This window comes from Solanum lycopersicum, chromosome 6 (assembly GCF_036512215.1).
Source record: "Solanum lycopersicum chromosome 6, SLM_r2.1".
Classification (NCBI taxonomy): domain Eukaryota; kingdom Viridiplantae; phylum Streptophyta; class Magnoliopsida; order Solanales; family Solanaceae; genus Solanum; species Solanum lycopersicum.
This window is the reverse complement of record NC_090805.1, coordinates 33,482,009-33,496,040: the sequence shown is the minus strand read 5'-3', so window position 1 is coordinate 33,496,040 and position 14,032 is coordinate 33,482,009. Positions and strand designations below refer to the sequence as shown.

Sequence of the window (14,032 nt, the reverse complement as noted above, 5' to 3'; positions counted from 1 at the left end):
AAGATATGTTTAAAAGGAAAAAAAGAATTATTAGAAGAAAGGCAATTTTGATCCATTTAGTAACAATAGTGCAAGGGCTCTTCTGGACATAAATATCATACTAGTTTTAAGTATACACAAATGACATTTTTGTTCACGAACAGAAGAGACGGGCAATAGAATTTTTTTTAAGCTTGTGGCCTGCACACGGTAGAAAAATAATTGAAAATAATATTCATGTTCGATATTACTCCCTTCGTCTTACATTATTATAGTGTTTTAGAATAATTTTTTTGATCACATAATTCATGACTAATGTTATGATATTATTAGAGAATCAAAGTGCAATAAATTCCTTTACTCAAACTTCTTGCATCATTTATTTTTCCTGTCCATCAACTACATAAACAACATCAACATAATGTCTCATTGACAAAAAAACATTCTGCCTCAAGTATGTACTCAGTGTACATTATATTTGCCTCTTAACCCTTTCTATTTTACCTCAAGCTGATGCTGCTTTAAGCCTAATACTGACTGCTTCCCATGACACCAACTTCTCCATAAAGATAGATATGTAGTCAGGTCGCCGATTCTACAAGCAAAAAGATAGTACTTCTACCATTAAGAGACTTCGACGAAACATTATATACATCAAAGAATGTATTTTAAGTAGTTTCATCAGGCTAGGCTTACCTGAAAGTCCAGATAGTAAGCATGCTGCAGTATCAAACACAAAAAGTAAAAGAATAAGACTTGGCTTATTCAATCAATTTTGTTCCGAAAGAAGAGAGGGAAAAAAAACGAATTCAGTCAGATTCATAACAAGTGTGTTCTGCTTACCTCCCAAACGTCGATGGTGAGGAGTGGCTGCAATGGAAACCACAGTTGTGAGATTTCTATTACCGTATAAACTTCTATGCTATGCAAGATGAAATCCCACGAATATATGAAATAGAGAAGCATGTGTTTTACTCACTGTGTATCCCAAAACAAGAGGATTTTCAGCATTAGGAGTTTTCACTAGAGCAAGCTTTTTGTCTTCAGGTTTGTCTACGAAGTAACAAACGAATCCATTTTCAATCATTTTGCTTAATTTTAACGAAATGTTTGAACACAACAAGGCAAAAACTTTCTCACATGCAAGCCAGGCCCATCCGGAGCCAAATTGTGTTGCTGCAGCTGCCTTAAATTCTTTAACAAATGTATCATAGGAACCAAAGTCTCTATTTATTAGTTCTAATAATTCACCGGATGGCTCTCCTCCTCCGTTGGGCTTCATAGATTCCCAGAAGAACTGATGATTCCAGGCCTGAAATGCAAAAGAACTCAGCACTACACAGAACAAAATAGCTAAAAGTGCATAAAACCATGAGATGACAATCACTGAGATAACTTAAAAACACGTATTAGTAACATTATGACAGCAAAAACAATCAAACGTTAAGTACTTCACCTGAGCAGCATTGTTGAATGCTGGAAGGGGAGCACCATTGTTATATGTAACAAGTATTATATCTTCTAGTGTCTTTCCATCTAATTCTGTTCCATCAATTTGCTTGTTTAAGTTGTCGACATACGCCCTGTGATGCTTCCCCCAGTGGAATTCAAATGTTCTACTACTCATATGAGGCTCCAAAGCATCCTATAACATATTCAGAGTTCAAATCAAATATAAAAAAGAAAAGAGTTTGAGGGAGAAAAAGGACTCTTGGGAGTTTTCATTAGACTAATTAATTTGCAGAATTTTCCATCCTTCTACAAATCATATACTAATAATAACAATGACATGATTATTTCAAGGCAAAAGACTAATTATAACTACAATAACTACTACTGCTACGCTTCAAATTACAATCCATAACTATTCAAGAGTCGATTATTATATCAATTCGGGAAAACGCGTAAGTATCTCCAACCTATGCCCGAAATTTCAGAGATACACTTATACTATACTAAGTCCTTAAATCCTATTATTCCTGAACTTATTTTATAAATAATTTTCTACCCCATTTCGACATACGTTACACTAACTTGAAAAAAATGTCAACACGTACTGGACTCACAAGATAATACCACGTAGGCTGAAAAGGATAGAAAATTATTTATAAATAAGGTCAGACGTAATAAGAATTTAATATAGTATAAGTATGTCTCTAAGATTTCAAAGATTAGTTGAGGTATTTGTACATTTTCCCTATCAATTTTTATATCCAATTTTCATTTAACTGTTCAAACAATTGAGTAAAAACACAACAGCAGAGTTATTAGGCGAGACGTGACAGGTATCCATAAAATTAGCAGAGGTGCGTCCAGACTAAAAAATACATATAAAAAAATACCATTGGATAAGGAGGAGGGATGAGGTCAAATTTAGCTGTTATTGTAGCAGAGCCAGCTTTTCTTCCAAATTGTTTCTGCAACTAATACATAAAAATCAGAAGAAAGCTACAACAGACAGTGATACCTAATTGAGAACATAAAAATAATAAAAAAGAAGACAGAAAATACCTTTTGGGTTCTCCATTGTAAGCTCTTAGATGATCCATTAAATCCTGTAATATTATTCAAAAAAGGTAATATTGTGTCCCAAAAATGACAAAAACAACTAGTAAAATAAAAAAATAAACCTTGAGGAGGAAGAAAAGCAGATGTGAGTGAATTAGCAGAGGCAGTGGCGGCCATGAGTTATCCTTATGATTTGTGTAAAAAGGGTTACACAAAGTTGGAGAAATAAGCAGACTCTTCTAGAGATTTTGTTGATGTAATTGTTGGCTGTTTACATAGTGACTGCGACTGCTATTTCATTCTGGTACTACCAAGTGTGTAGTACACACTCTAATTCTATGTAGTACATGACTTTAACCAATCCTATTAGAGATAGAGAATATTTAGAGCGCTTTTAACTCATTGATAGTTTCTTAAAATTGTTTGCATAATATATTTATACACTTTAATTGAGACTCTTACCTATTAGACATTTTAATATGACACTTTAATATTAATAAATATTTATTTATTGAACATAAAATAACAACTATCGTTATAAATATTGTGCGTGTAATGCACATTCATTATCTTGACAAAAATTACGAATAGAACTACAACATGTGGCATATGGGCCCATAATTTTAATTTTAAAAAATAAAAAATATTTTTCTTCATTTAATAATATATAAAAAATTAAATTGATTAAAAAAAAATCTTTCCCCCACCCTCACCCCCACATAACCCCCATCCCATCAAACTTACTGTTCTTTTTGCTTCATCTTCTTCTCTTCTCTTCTTCTCTGTTGTTCCACAATCACTATTCCTCTGCATAACAAAAAAAAAATGCCTAACCTCATCTCATTCCGAATTCATCCACCAAATGTTTTCTTCTTTCATTTTCTTCGTTATATGTTATTCCTTCGACGACTATTTCGATTTTGTAAATATAATCGATCTTGATAAATTATTTTGAAATCGACAACAAAGAGAAATTAAAATTATATCAAATATTTTATAGCATTTCTAATAAGTTTATGAATGGTGATAGTTGCTCAATTGGAGTTATTAAAAATAAAAATATACAGATATTGGTCAATTTTTTAACTCCAAATGGTCCATTTTTTCTTCTTCTTTGAAAATTCAGCAGGTATTTTGTTTACAGAGAATGAAAAAAAAATGAATCATAACAAAAGATAGAGAAATTTGAAGTTTTTAATATGGTGGGTTGAAGAAGATGAGTGTGGGGTGTTTTTTTTCCCTTATGATTTAAAAGATTTATGCTTAATTAATTATTTTTTATATATATATTTAGTCAATGCAGGCCAAGTGTCAACAAAGTAGGTATAAATATTTTTAAAAAAATTAAAAAAATGCATTCACGCGCTCAGCAGCAGTGAGATACACTTATTTTGCCACATCAGCGTTTTGTGTTTAATAGGCACATTTCTTGATAATTTAGGTGTTCAATAGGTATAAGTCCTAGTTCAGGTGTCTAAGTGAATTATGTGGACAACTTTAAGGGACCGCAAATGACTTAAGCCATATTTAGAGTTAACCAATATTTTTTATATAGAAAATATTTGAAATTATTAATTATATCCTTGTAATAAGGTCAATTTAAATAACGAAGGGTAGATTAAAATTTTCTTTTTAATTGTCAAAATCTGCAAATATTCACGAATGGCTATGGTTTTCCTTCTTAAAATTATAGCAAGTCAAATAGAATTATACGTTTGTTAAGGACAAGTGTACTAAACAAAATAAGTAATGGTCCCTGTATAATTTTTTATGCTTGTGGCCTGCACGGTCTCACCGTGTATATCCGTGACGAATTTAAAATTTTAAGATTATACATATTTTTAAAGTGACAAAATCAAAAATATAAAAAAGCTCACTACATATACATTTGTGAATTTAGAATTTTACGGTTATAGGTAATTTAAAAATGACGGAATCAAAATAAAAAACGATATAAAAATGACAAACGAAGACATGTTAATAATAAGATTCGAAATTAGGCTCATCAATATGGAAAAAGCCTTAAGCACCCACTAAAAAATCAATGAATTAATTCAATCATTTGTTCGTTGGATATTTTATGTTAATTTTATACAAATATCTTTTAATATATATATATATATATATATATATATTTTGAGACAAATTAATGGATTCTTTAAGTAACCATATGTGGATCCACCCCGTGTATATGTACCACAAGAACAACATTAAAAATAACATGGTAGTTTCTATAAATTATTATTTTAGAAGTTAAGAACAAGAGTAATTCTTTAGAAGTAATTATTTTGAAGACTATAAAACACTCTTATGAGATGGCAATATATGGACCGTCATTATGTTTCGACTCAACTTTCCTTATATGATACCTTTCCATTAATTGACGGCTATCAGCTCCTCTCCATTTTACTTCTTTCCATTTTTTTGTTTTTATTTGGATCAGTGACATATGTTATAGGTTAAAATAAATAATTAAAATTTAATTTTTTAAAGTAACTTCTAATCATAATTTAGTTAATAAATATATTATATATCAAATATTAAAATTATTATAATCTCATAATCTTAATAACATATTATTTTATTCATAAATATAGATAAAAAAAAGTTTTTCTTCCTATTATTTCTTTTTATGTAGGATCTTTTCTTATATATATAATATTTTTTTATCTAACTAGAAGAATAATTAACTGAATAGAAATATGGAAAAGATTAGAATAAAATATTATATAAAATAATAATAAAAAAAATCCTACGAAAAAAATAATAGGAAGAAAACTTTTTTTACATAAATAATGCTAAGATTATAATAATTTTGATACTTGATATATAATATATTTTTATTAATTAAATCATGGCTAGAGGTTTACTTTGAAAAATTAAATCTTAATTATTTATTTTAAACTATGACATGATTAATCCAAATAGAAACTAGAGAAAAATGGAGAGAAGAGAAATAGAAAAGAGCCGGATCCAAATAATATGAGCTTTGACACCTTATTTGAGTTAAAGAAATATTTTAACTTGATATTTTCGTTGATCATCCATGCGAATTCACTCCTTGAATTTGGAGGACCCACACGGATGGTTTCGTATGTTTAAGCATTCACTAATTTCGTATCAAATTATGTACATATATTTATATAAAAATTTAAGTGAATGATATAATATTAAGCAGTAAGCACTGGGACAATAAGCAGTTGCTTGGTGTAGTGATTGTTTGCGGAAGTTTAAAGTTGTACATTATATCTTTCGCATTCATTTTTTAGATTCTGGAGATGAACTTTTCTTCATACACTCGCAACCTTAAATTCCTAGATATGCAATTTCACATTTATTTTTTAGATTCTGGAGATGAACTTTTCTTCATACACTCACAACCTTAAATTCCTAGATATGCCATTGCGATATAAAATATGTAGCCTTCCGTGATATCACATAACTTGAGTTATTTTGGTTACCGTTTATTGGACTATTCAGTGGAGTAGTTAGAAACTAGATATATGTACATGCCAAGACAATTACTATCATGTGTTACTACATGCATATATTATCTACAAAATTGTTACAAATATATTATACTTTTAACAATTTAATTTATTTGAAATCATCAAACTTATAAGGTTATTGATAAACACGAGAAACAAAATTATTTAACGGGAAATAAAAACACATCTTTTCCAAAGATTTTCACTATTTATCCAGACCGCAGTTTTGTTCACTCCCTTCATCTCAGGACTATGAATAGTAGACTCAATGATAGTGTGATGACATTTCTTCCCCAATGTCAAAAGTTGGCCACAACACTCGTCCACATCAGTGGGCTTACCATTATCGAAGATCTTGTTGAATATGATCACCCCACAATCATCTGAAATATTTTGCAAACATTTCTTCACTTCCGCGTGAAATTCAGGATCTGACTCAGATGATAATGTTGGTTTATAGTCAGAATTTGTATATAGTGGAGTTTTAAGTAACTCTTTAGCATAATCGTTAATATCATCATATATGTCTAAATCATATGAATCTTCGATGGCTAGTCCTATTGGTGTCACAATAAGAAAAATTAATGCAACAATTTCAAGAACATCATCTACAAGTCTTATCAACTTTGTCATATTGATGTCTTTGAGAAATATTGGAATGTAATTGAGATGAAATTAAATAATTAATTAACTTGTGAGTACATTTAATAAACACGGAGTTGAAGGATAAAAAAAATAGTAACGTCAAAGTCGGTAATTTTTTAAGACTATAAGAGATGAATGAATGTCTCATTAATTAATTTTCACATAATTTCCCTTCTCTCTTTTAAATTAAATGAATTTAGATATCTTTTAGAAATAATGTAAAATAATAAAGGCTAGCTATGTTCATCTGCTTTATGCTATAGCATAAGTTTGACGATTTTAAACTCTAGCTATAATTAAAATGAACTGCAATAAATAAATCAAAACAATCTATTTCGTCTATTTTTTAAATCATAAACACCTTTATAACTAACTGATGTCCACGTATACTATTTAGATCGCTGGCATCATAGTCTAGTATGGAAAAAAAGGAAGCAAAACCTCCCTCGAACACGCTAATATATATATATATATATATATATATATATATATTAGTTAAAAAGAGTATTCACTATCATCAAAAAGAGTATTCACTATTATCAAAGCACTTTTTAGCGGTTATGAATACACATAATAAATTAGAGAGAGCTAAAATCTTTAACTACATTAGTTATTGTCATTAAAAATACATTTTAATGACAATTAAATTATTAATTTTGTATCGCTAAAAATTATTTTTGACGTAATAATGAGTAACACAATTCAAAATGATTTTGCTAATACATTCTTATGAGATATGGTCAAACAAGACGATGCCCACTTTAGTTCCTCCAAACAAGAAAATACTTAAGACGGAGGTTCAATAACATAACTAATAATAATTTACCTATAGAATCTCTAACACAAATCAATAGTATCTTTAATATGATTATATCAAGAGTTGTTATAATTCAAATGATTCTAAGAGTTAGAACAAACAGAACTAGCTTTCATTAATCAAAGTTTACTAGCTACATTTTAGTATCTTATTTTTAATTATATATAATCTTATTATAAGTTGTAAAATTATTAATCCTTAAAACCCAAAACTTGCAAATGGAAACCAAACACATGAATGGTAGCAATCATATTCTCTAAGTACACTAGGCTGCAAACAAAGTAAAAAAGATAAGTAAATGCGAAGATCATGATCACAAAAAGTCATTTAATTTTATGTATTAAAAGAGTTGAAGATAACAATTAAGTCAACTTTATCTGCAATTTTTGGTTTGTTTTCAAGAGATCGAATGCTAATGACAACAAATTAATTAAAGAAACTTTTTTCTCCTCAAATTCAAATTTTACCGCAGAAAATAAAGCATATTCTCACGTTCATAATTTGAAAATAATTTTAAAACATTAGTACTCTGCGATGACAAGAAATATCAGTACAATAGTTTATCATCATCAATTCACACTTTTATTTTTCTCCTACTTTTTCATCACATACATACTTCTCATATTAGTTATATAATTTTAAAATATTAATACTACTAAGTAGTATGAGATACCCGCACTATACAAAAAATGAGCTCTAATGCTAATTAATTAGCAATTACTGTATTTTTAGCGGTAATTAGTACACTTTATATATGTCCCTAACGGGTTTAGCGATATTGGATCTAATGACGCCAGTAAAGACTTTAGCCCTATTTATTAATGTGTCTATCTATTGCCGCTAAAAATTATTTTTGTTGTAATAAAGTAGAACACACATGTTCAAGAACTAATATTATTAAAAGTTGAAAACCTCAAAGTTAAAAATTAAATTACTAAAATGCCCTTACATTTACATTTATGATGTTTTTTTGTCTCTTTTCCCCCCTTACCAGGAAACAACCCGCGCTTCGCGTGGGACGATGTATACCAAGTATGAATGCATTATAAGTTGTTAGAGTACTTGGTTGTCTTAAATATAATTTCTGTCTGAATCTATATGAATCAGTAGTAATTATAATGTCATTTTATTTCTTAGTAATAGTATGTTTTGTTGCATATAATTTTCTTTCCGTACCATGTAGCCGATGTACATTTGTATTGTCTTATTCATGGTTTTGATACATTACTGCAATTGATATGGAAAAGTTTCTATAGTAATTATGTGTAGACATTTTTGTTGTTATCAAATATTTCTTTAACATAAATGACATTATATATGTCTTGTGCTTTCTATATAATCAAGTGGCGCTACTACAACATAAAACCAATTAGTTATTTTGATAATGTGTATTGTACATTATTATCAATAATACATAAAGTTGTATATCATTTTTGTCTATGTAATAAGTCAGCTATGCATGCATACTGGTCAGGTAATGTTGGCTGCTTTATGATTGTCCATGAGTCTTGTATTAGTTATGTTGAAATAGTATCCCCTGTGATTTGTGCCAGAAGTTTTATTAGCAATCTTCTTATCATTATTTATTGAAGGAAGGAAAATTTGGTGATCACATAGGCTATTATGCGTCAAAAAACTTGATGCATCCCGTGCACCAATCAGATGTTAATGGTATCGTTATGTGCTTTATTAGTGTGTAATTACTTCGTTTAATTATCACTGGCAACGACAAAGGAGTTATTCATATAAACCAACATACTGGAGCCAAAAATGTCCGCATATATTTCAGCTTTTGATTTTCGAGTTTAGTAACTACTAGAACTGTTGACGATATATTATTTTTGTTAGAATAAAAAAATTCTGGAATATTAGAAAACATTATTTCATAATACGTGTCCATAAGTTTATGAAACATGGGATACAGTTTTGTAACATATATTGTGCTTTTTAATTTGGAAGTTTAGTAAATATGGAAAACCATTATGTTATGATACTAACTGTTGCCAGGGGAAGTTTGTGGTGATGAAACCCAAGAAGACCCCATGTTATCAGGTCTTAAAATGCTCTTATAAATGGGATGTTTGGGAAACGGGACATGCTAATTACAAGTAGGATGATAATAGCGTAACAGACTTGCAGACCAAGGATAATTGAAGAAATGATGATTCATCAGCATATTGAATAGGCGGTTATCATTGCAATTTTAATTAAATAATAATTGATTTAGTAAGTGTCCAGTGTGTTGTCTGTGAAGCATATTAATGAAGGAATTGACGACCTAAATATTATATAGGAGGCAACGCTATGTTCAACAGGACTTCAAATGGTACACAACAATACCTTGTCCTCTCAGTATATATAGCATGGGCAATGGAATTTGGTCAGTGATTTCAGTTAAATTCATGTTACTATAGTGACATAACAGCTATTGAAGGATAGTTACAATTATAATGTGTGTTGTAGTATAATACAAATTGAATAGGAGACAGTTATTCTGAATTAAAGGACATCGCTGCAACAATTTAAATAGTAACTGTTGGGGTTTAGCAAGTGTGAATGGGAAAAGAAAAGAGAGAATATGAAAAGTGAGGGAACTATTTTGGAGGGAAAATGAAAAGTCATTGTTCCCATATCGGCAAAAGAAAGGGAAATTGTTGTCCTTATATAAGGAAACACTCCCATTACTTCTTAAAGAGCTAAGAAGAAGATGCCCCCTCACGCTGTCGTCGTCGCTCGGCTTCGGCAAATGATTGATTGATAAATTTTTTGGACGAAATTTATTTATTCAGTTTCTGTTAAATCAAATAATATCTCTTATAAATTTGCGGGTAACGGTAACATTCCGAAAAATTGTTACTCTTTCCCGAAAGTCGTTATTTTCCTAACAGACACATTTTTCCGAAAAGTTGTTATTTTTTCCAAAAGACACAACTTTCTGGATAAAACGGGTCTGAACAGATTTCTCTGAACAGACACGTTCCTTGCTGAAAATGACTATAAAAGAAAGTCAATTTTCAATTTTTCAAACACTGAAAATTTTCCTTCTCTGCATTTATTTTTTTCTCTCAAATAAAATCAAAGTGTCGATCGATTGAGTCTGTGTGACTTGTTGCTGTTCTGAAGTTCGTTGAAGTTAAAGAAATTTGAGGTACCGCTATTTCTTTAACAGGTTTAATCCGTTTTATCTTGCGAGAAATTAATCCATAACCTTGGGTACAGTGAGGGGATTAAATTTCTTAAGGACACACAGTAGTTTCTGTGGACTCTGATTACTTCTTGTATTTTATGTATTTTCTGCTTCATCTTGTTTCTGTTTATGTTCATTGGTTAACCTAATAAATACAGGTTACTATAATAATAACAATTTTAAGAAATTTAACAGTTTCTGTATTTGAGGTTTCTGGAGATTAAAAACTTTATGGTTTTCTACTCTGCTTGAATTCTTAAAATTCATTCGATTAACGATTCAAAGAACATAAAAACTTTATCGTTAACTCAGAAACAATTTGTGTAAAGATTTGTTCTTTATTGTTAGTATTTCAAATACTTAACGTATCTGTCATTTGTGACAAAAAAAAGTCTAATTCAAGTCAAACAAATGCTGGAACAGTAATTGCTGCAACAGTAAGTGCTGCAACAACATCGATTGCACATAATCGTTCAAATACTGCCTTAGCATCGACTGAGAAACCTGGAAAGTTTTCTGGAGTCGACTTTAAGAGATGGCAACAAAAGATGTTCTTCTATCTCACTACGTTGAGTCTGCAGAAGTTCATTAATGAGAATGTTCATGTTATGTCAGATGTAACTCCGGCCGATGAACGATTCTTGGTAACAGAAGCATGGACACACTCAGATTTTTTGTGTAAAAATTATATTTTGAGTGGTCTGCAAGATGATCTGTACAATGTGTACAACAATGCCAAAACCTCAAAAGAACTCTGGGATGCTTTAGAAAAGAAGTACAAAACAGAAGATGCCGGAATGAAGAAATTCATTGTGGCAAAATTTCTGGACTATAAGATGATAGACAGTAAGACTGTCGTCACCCAAGTTCAAGAATTGCAGGTCATAATCCACGATCTCCTTGCTGAATGTATAAATTTATTTAATGTCTATGTTAGAAATATTAAGTTTTCCCTTAATACTCACATAATCTTTAATATAGGATTGATTGTGAATGATGCTTTTCAAGTGACTGCAATTATTGAAAAGTTACCTCCATTGTGGAAGGACTTTAAAACAACTTGAAACACAAACGCAAAGAGATGATTGTTGAAGATCTCATAGTAAGGTTGAGAATCGAAAAGGATAATAAGGCTGTAGAAAAGAGGTCACATGGTAATTCAGCAATATGTGGAGTAAATTTTGTTGAAGAAGATCCCACAAAATTAAAGAAAAGAAAGAAAGCATCTGGTCCAAAAAACAATCATCCTAAGAAGAAATTCAATGGGAACTGCTTCAATTGTGGTAAACATGGTCATAGGGCTACTGAATGCCGGGGTCCTAAGAAGGACAAGAAAAAGAAGGATCAAGCAAACTTGGTTGAATTCAAAGGAAAAATGGACGATCTCTGCGCAATGCTTTCAGAATGTAACTTTATTGGAAATCCAAAGAGAATGGTGGATAGATTCTGGTGCATCATGTCATGTTTGTACCAACAAAAAATTATTTTCATCATTTAGTCTAGCACATACAGATGAGAAGTTGTTTATGGCAAACTCCGGTGTTGCAAAGGTGGAAAGAACTGACAAAGTCCTATTAAAGATAACATCAGGCAAGGTGGTGACTTTGAATAGGGTCTCATATGTTCCAGAATTGAGAAATAATTTAGTTTCAATTCCAATTCTGACCAAGAATGGATTTAAATGTGTATTTGTTTCTGATAACGTAGTAGTAAGCAAAAATGATATGTATGTAGGAAAAGGCTACCTTAGTGATGACCTTTTCAAACTCATTGTAATTGCAGTTGATATGAATAAAGATTTCTTCTTACTTGCTTGAGTCTAAATGTTTATGGCATGAACGTTTGGGACACGTTAATAACAAAACCTTGCGAAAACTGATTAACTTAAATATTTTGCCAAAATTTGAGTGCAATAAATCAAAATGTCAAATTTATGTTGAATCTAAGTATTCTAAGCATCCTTATAAATCTGTTGAAAGGAATTCAAATCCTTTAGAATTGATTCACAATGATATTTGTGACATGAAGTCAACACCATCACGTGGTGGGAAAAAGTATTTCATAACTTTTATTGACGATTGCACTAGATATTGTTACGTCTATTTGCTAAATAATAAGGATGAAACAATTATATACATTTAGGCAATATAAAACTGAAGTTGAAAATCAGTTAGATAAAAAGATCAAAATGATCAGAAGTGATAGAGGTGGAGAATATGAATCTCCATTTGCAGAAATATGTTTAAAATATGGAATAATCCATCAAACTACTGCTCCCTACACTCCTCAGTCTAATGGAATTGCGGAAAGGAAAAATCGAACTTTAAAAGAAATGATGAATGCATTACTTATAAGTTCAGGTTTACCACAGAACTTGTGGGGGGAACCTATCCTTACAGCAAATCAAATACTTAACAGAGTGCCTAACTCAAAGACAAATGTATTTTCATATGAGAAATGGAAAGGAAGAAAACCCAACTTGAAATATTTCAAAGTGTGGGGGTGTCTAGCCAAAGTCCAAGTTCCTATACCTAAGAGGGTAAAATAGGGTCTAAGACTGTGGATTGTGTATTCATTTGATTGATACAAATAGTAAGGCATGTCGATTTTTTGGTTCATAAGTCCGAACATCCAGATATTCATGATAATACAGTAATGGAATCAGATAGTGCTGAATTTTTTGAACATATCTATCCGTATAAGACTAGAATTGAGTCATCTAGTGGGGGTCTAAACAACCCAGAGAAGAACCAAAAGAGAATGAACCTAATGAAGAAAGTCCAAGACGCAGTAAACGTCAAAGGACATCTACTTCATTTGGATATGATTTTGTAACATTTCTTCTTGAAAGTTAGCCTAAAAAATTCAAGGAAGCAATGTTGTCTAGCGACTCAACCTGTTGGAAGGAGGCTGTTAATAGTGAAATTGAATCAATCTTAAGCAATCATACTTGGGAGTTGGTTGATCTTCCTCCAGGGAACAAACCCTTAGGTTCAAAATGGATCTTTAAAAGGAAGATGAAAGAATGATGGAACTATTGACAAATATAAAGAAAAACTTGTTGTCGAAGGTTTTTGACAAAAAAAAGGTCTTGATTATTTTGACGCATACTCGCCAGTGACTAGGATTACATCAATTCGGATGTTAATTGCAGTAGCTGTAGTATACGGTCTTGAAATTCATCAAATGGATGTGAAAACAACCTTCTTAAATGGAGAGCTTGAAGAAGAAATTTACATAGAACAACTTGAGGGTTTTGTAGTTCCTGGTAAAGAAAAGAAAGTGTGCAAACTTATTAAGTCACTTTATGGACTAAAACAAGCACCAAAATAATGACATGCAAAGTTTGATCAAACAATGTTGTCAAATGGATTTAAGATCAATGAATGTCATAAATGTGTTTACATT

The 14,032-nt window shown here is 30.7% G+C and overlaps 2 protein-coding genes across 3 annotated transcripts; both read right to left on the bottom strand.

Moving 5' to 3' along the window:
* Positions 1-284: 284 nt before the first annotated feature.
* FESOD (iron superoxide dismutase) lies at positions 285-2,852 on the bottom strand. Of its 2 annotated transcripts, none has more exons than NM_001313769.1 (9): positions 2,610-2,852; positions 2,491-2,534; positions 2,322-2,402; positions 1,436-1,624; positions 1,120-1,291; positions 959-1,032; positions 823-849; positions 676-699; positions 285-574 (listed from the first exon to the last, which is right to left on the bottom strand). In NM_001313769.1, the coding sequence occupies exons 1-9, from the start codon at positions 2,662-2,664 to the stop codon at positions 485-487; spliced, it is 756 nt and encodes a 251-aa protein (NP_001300698.1). In that variant the 5' UTR covers positions 2,665-2,852; the 3' UTR covers positions 285-484. The 2 variants fall into 2 exon arrangements, with proteins under 2 accessions (NP_001300698.1, NP_001233789.2); NM_001246860.2 differs by having other exon boundaries at positions 2,322-2,396.
* A 3,288-nt stretch (positions 2,853-6,140) lies between these two features.
* LOC138349345 (protein DOWN-REGULATED IN DIF1 11-like) lies at positions 6,141-6,608 on the bottom strand. The gene has a single exon (XM_069299669.1). The coding sequence runs from the start codon at positions 6,606-6,608 to the stop codon at positions 6,141-6,143; it is 468 nt and encodes a 155-aa protein (XP_069155770.1).
* Between the last annotated feature and the right edge of the window lie 7,424 nt (positions 6,609-14,032).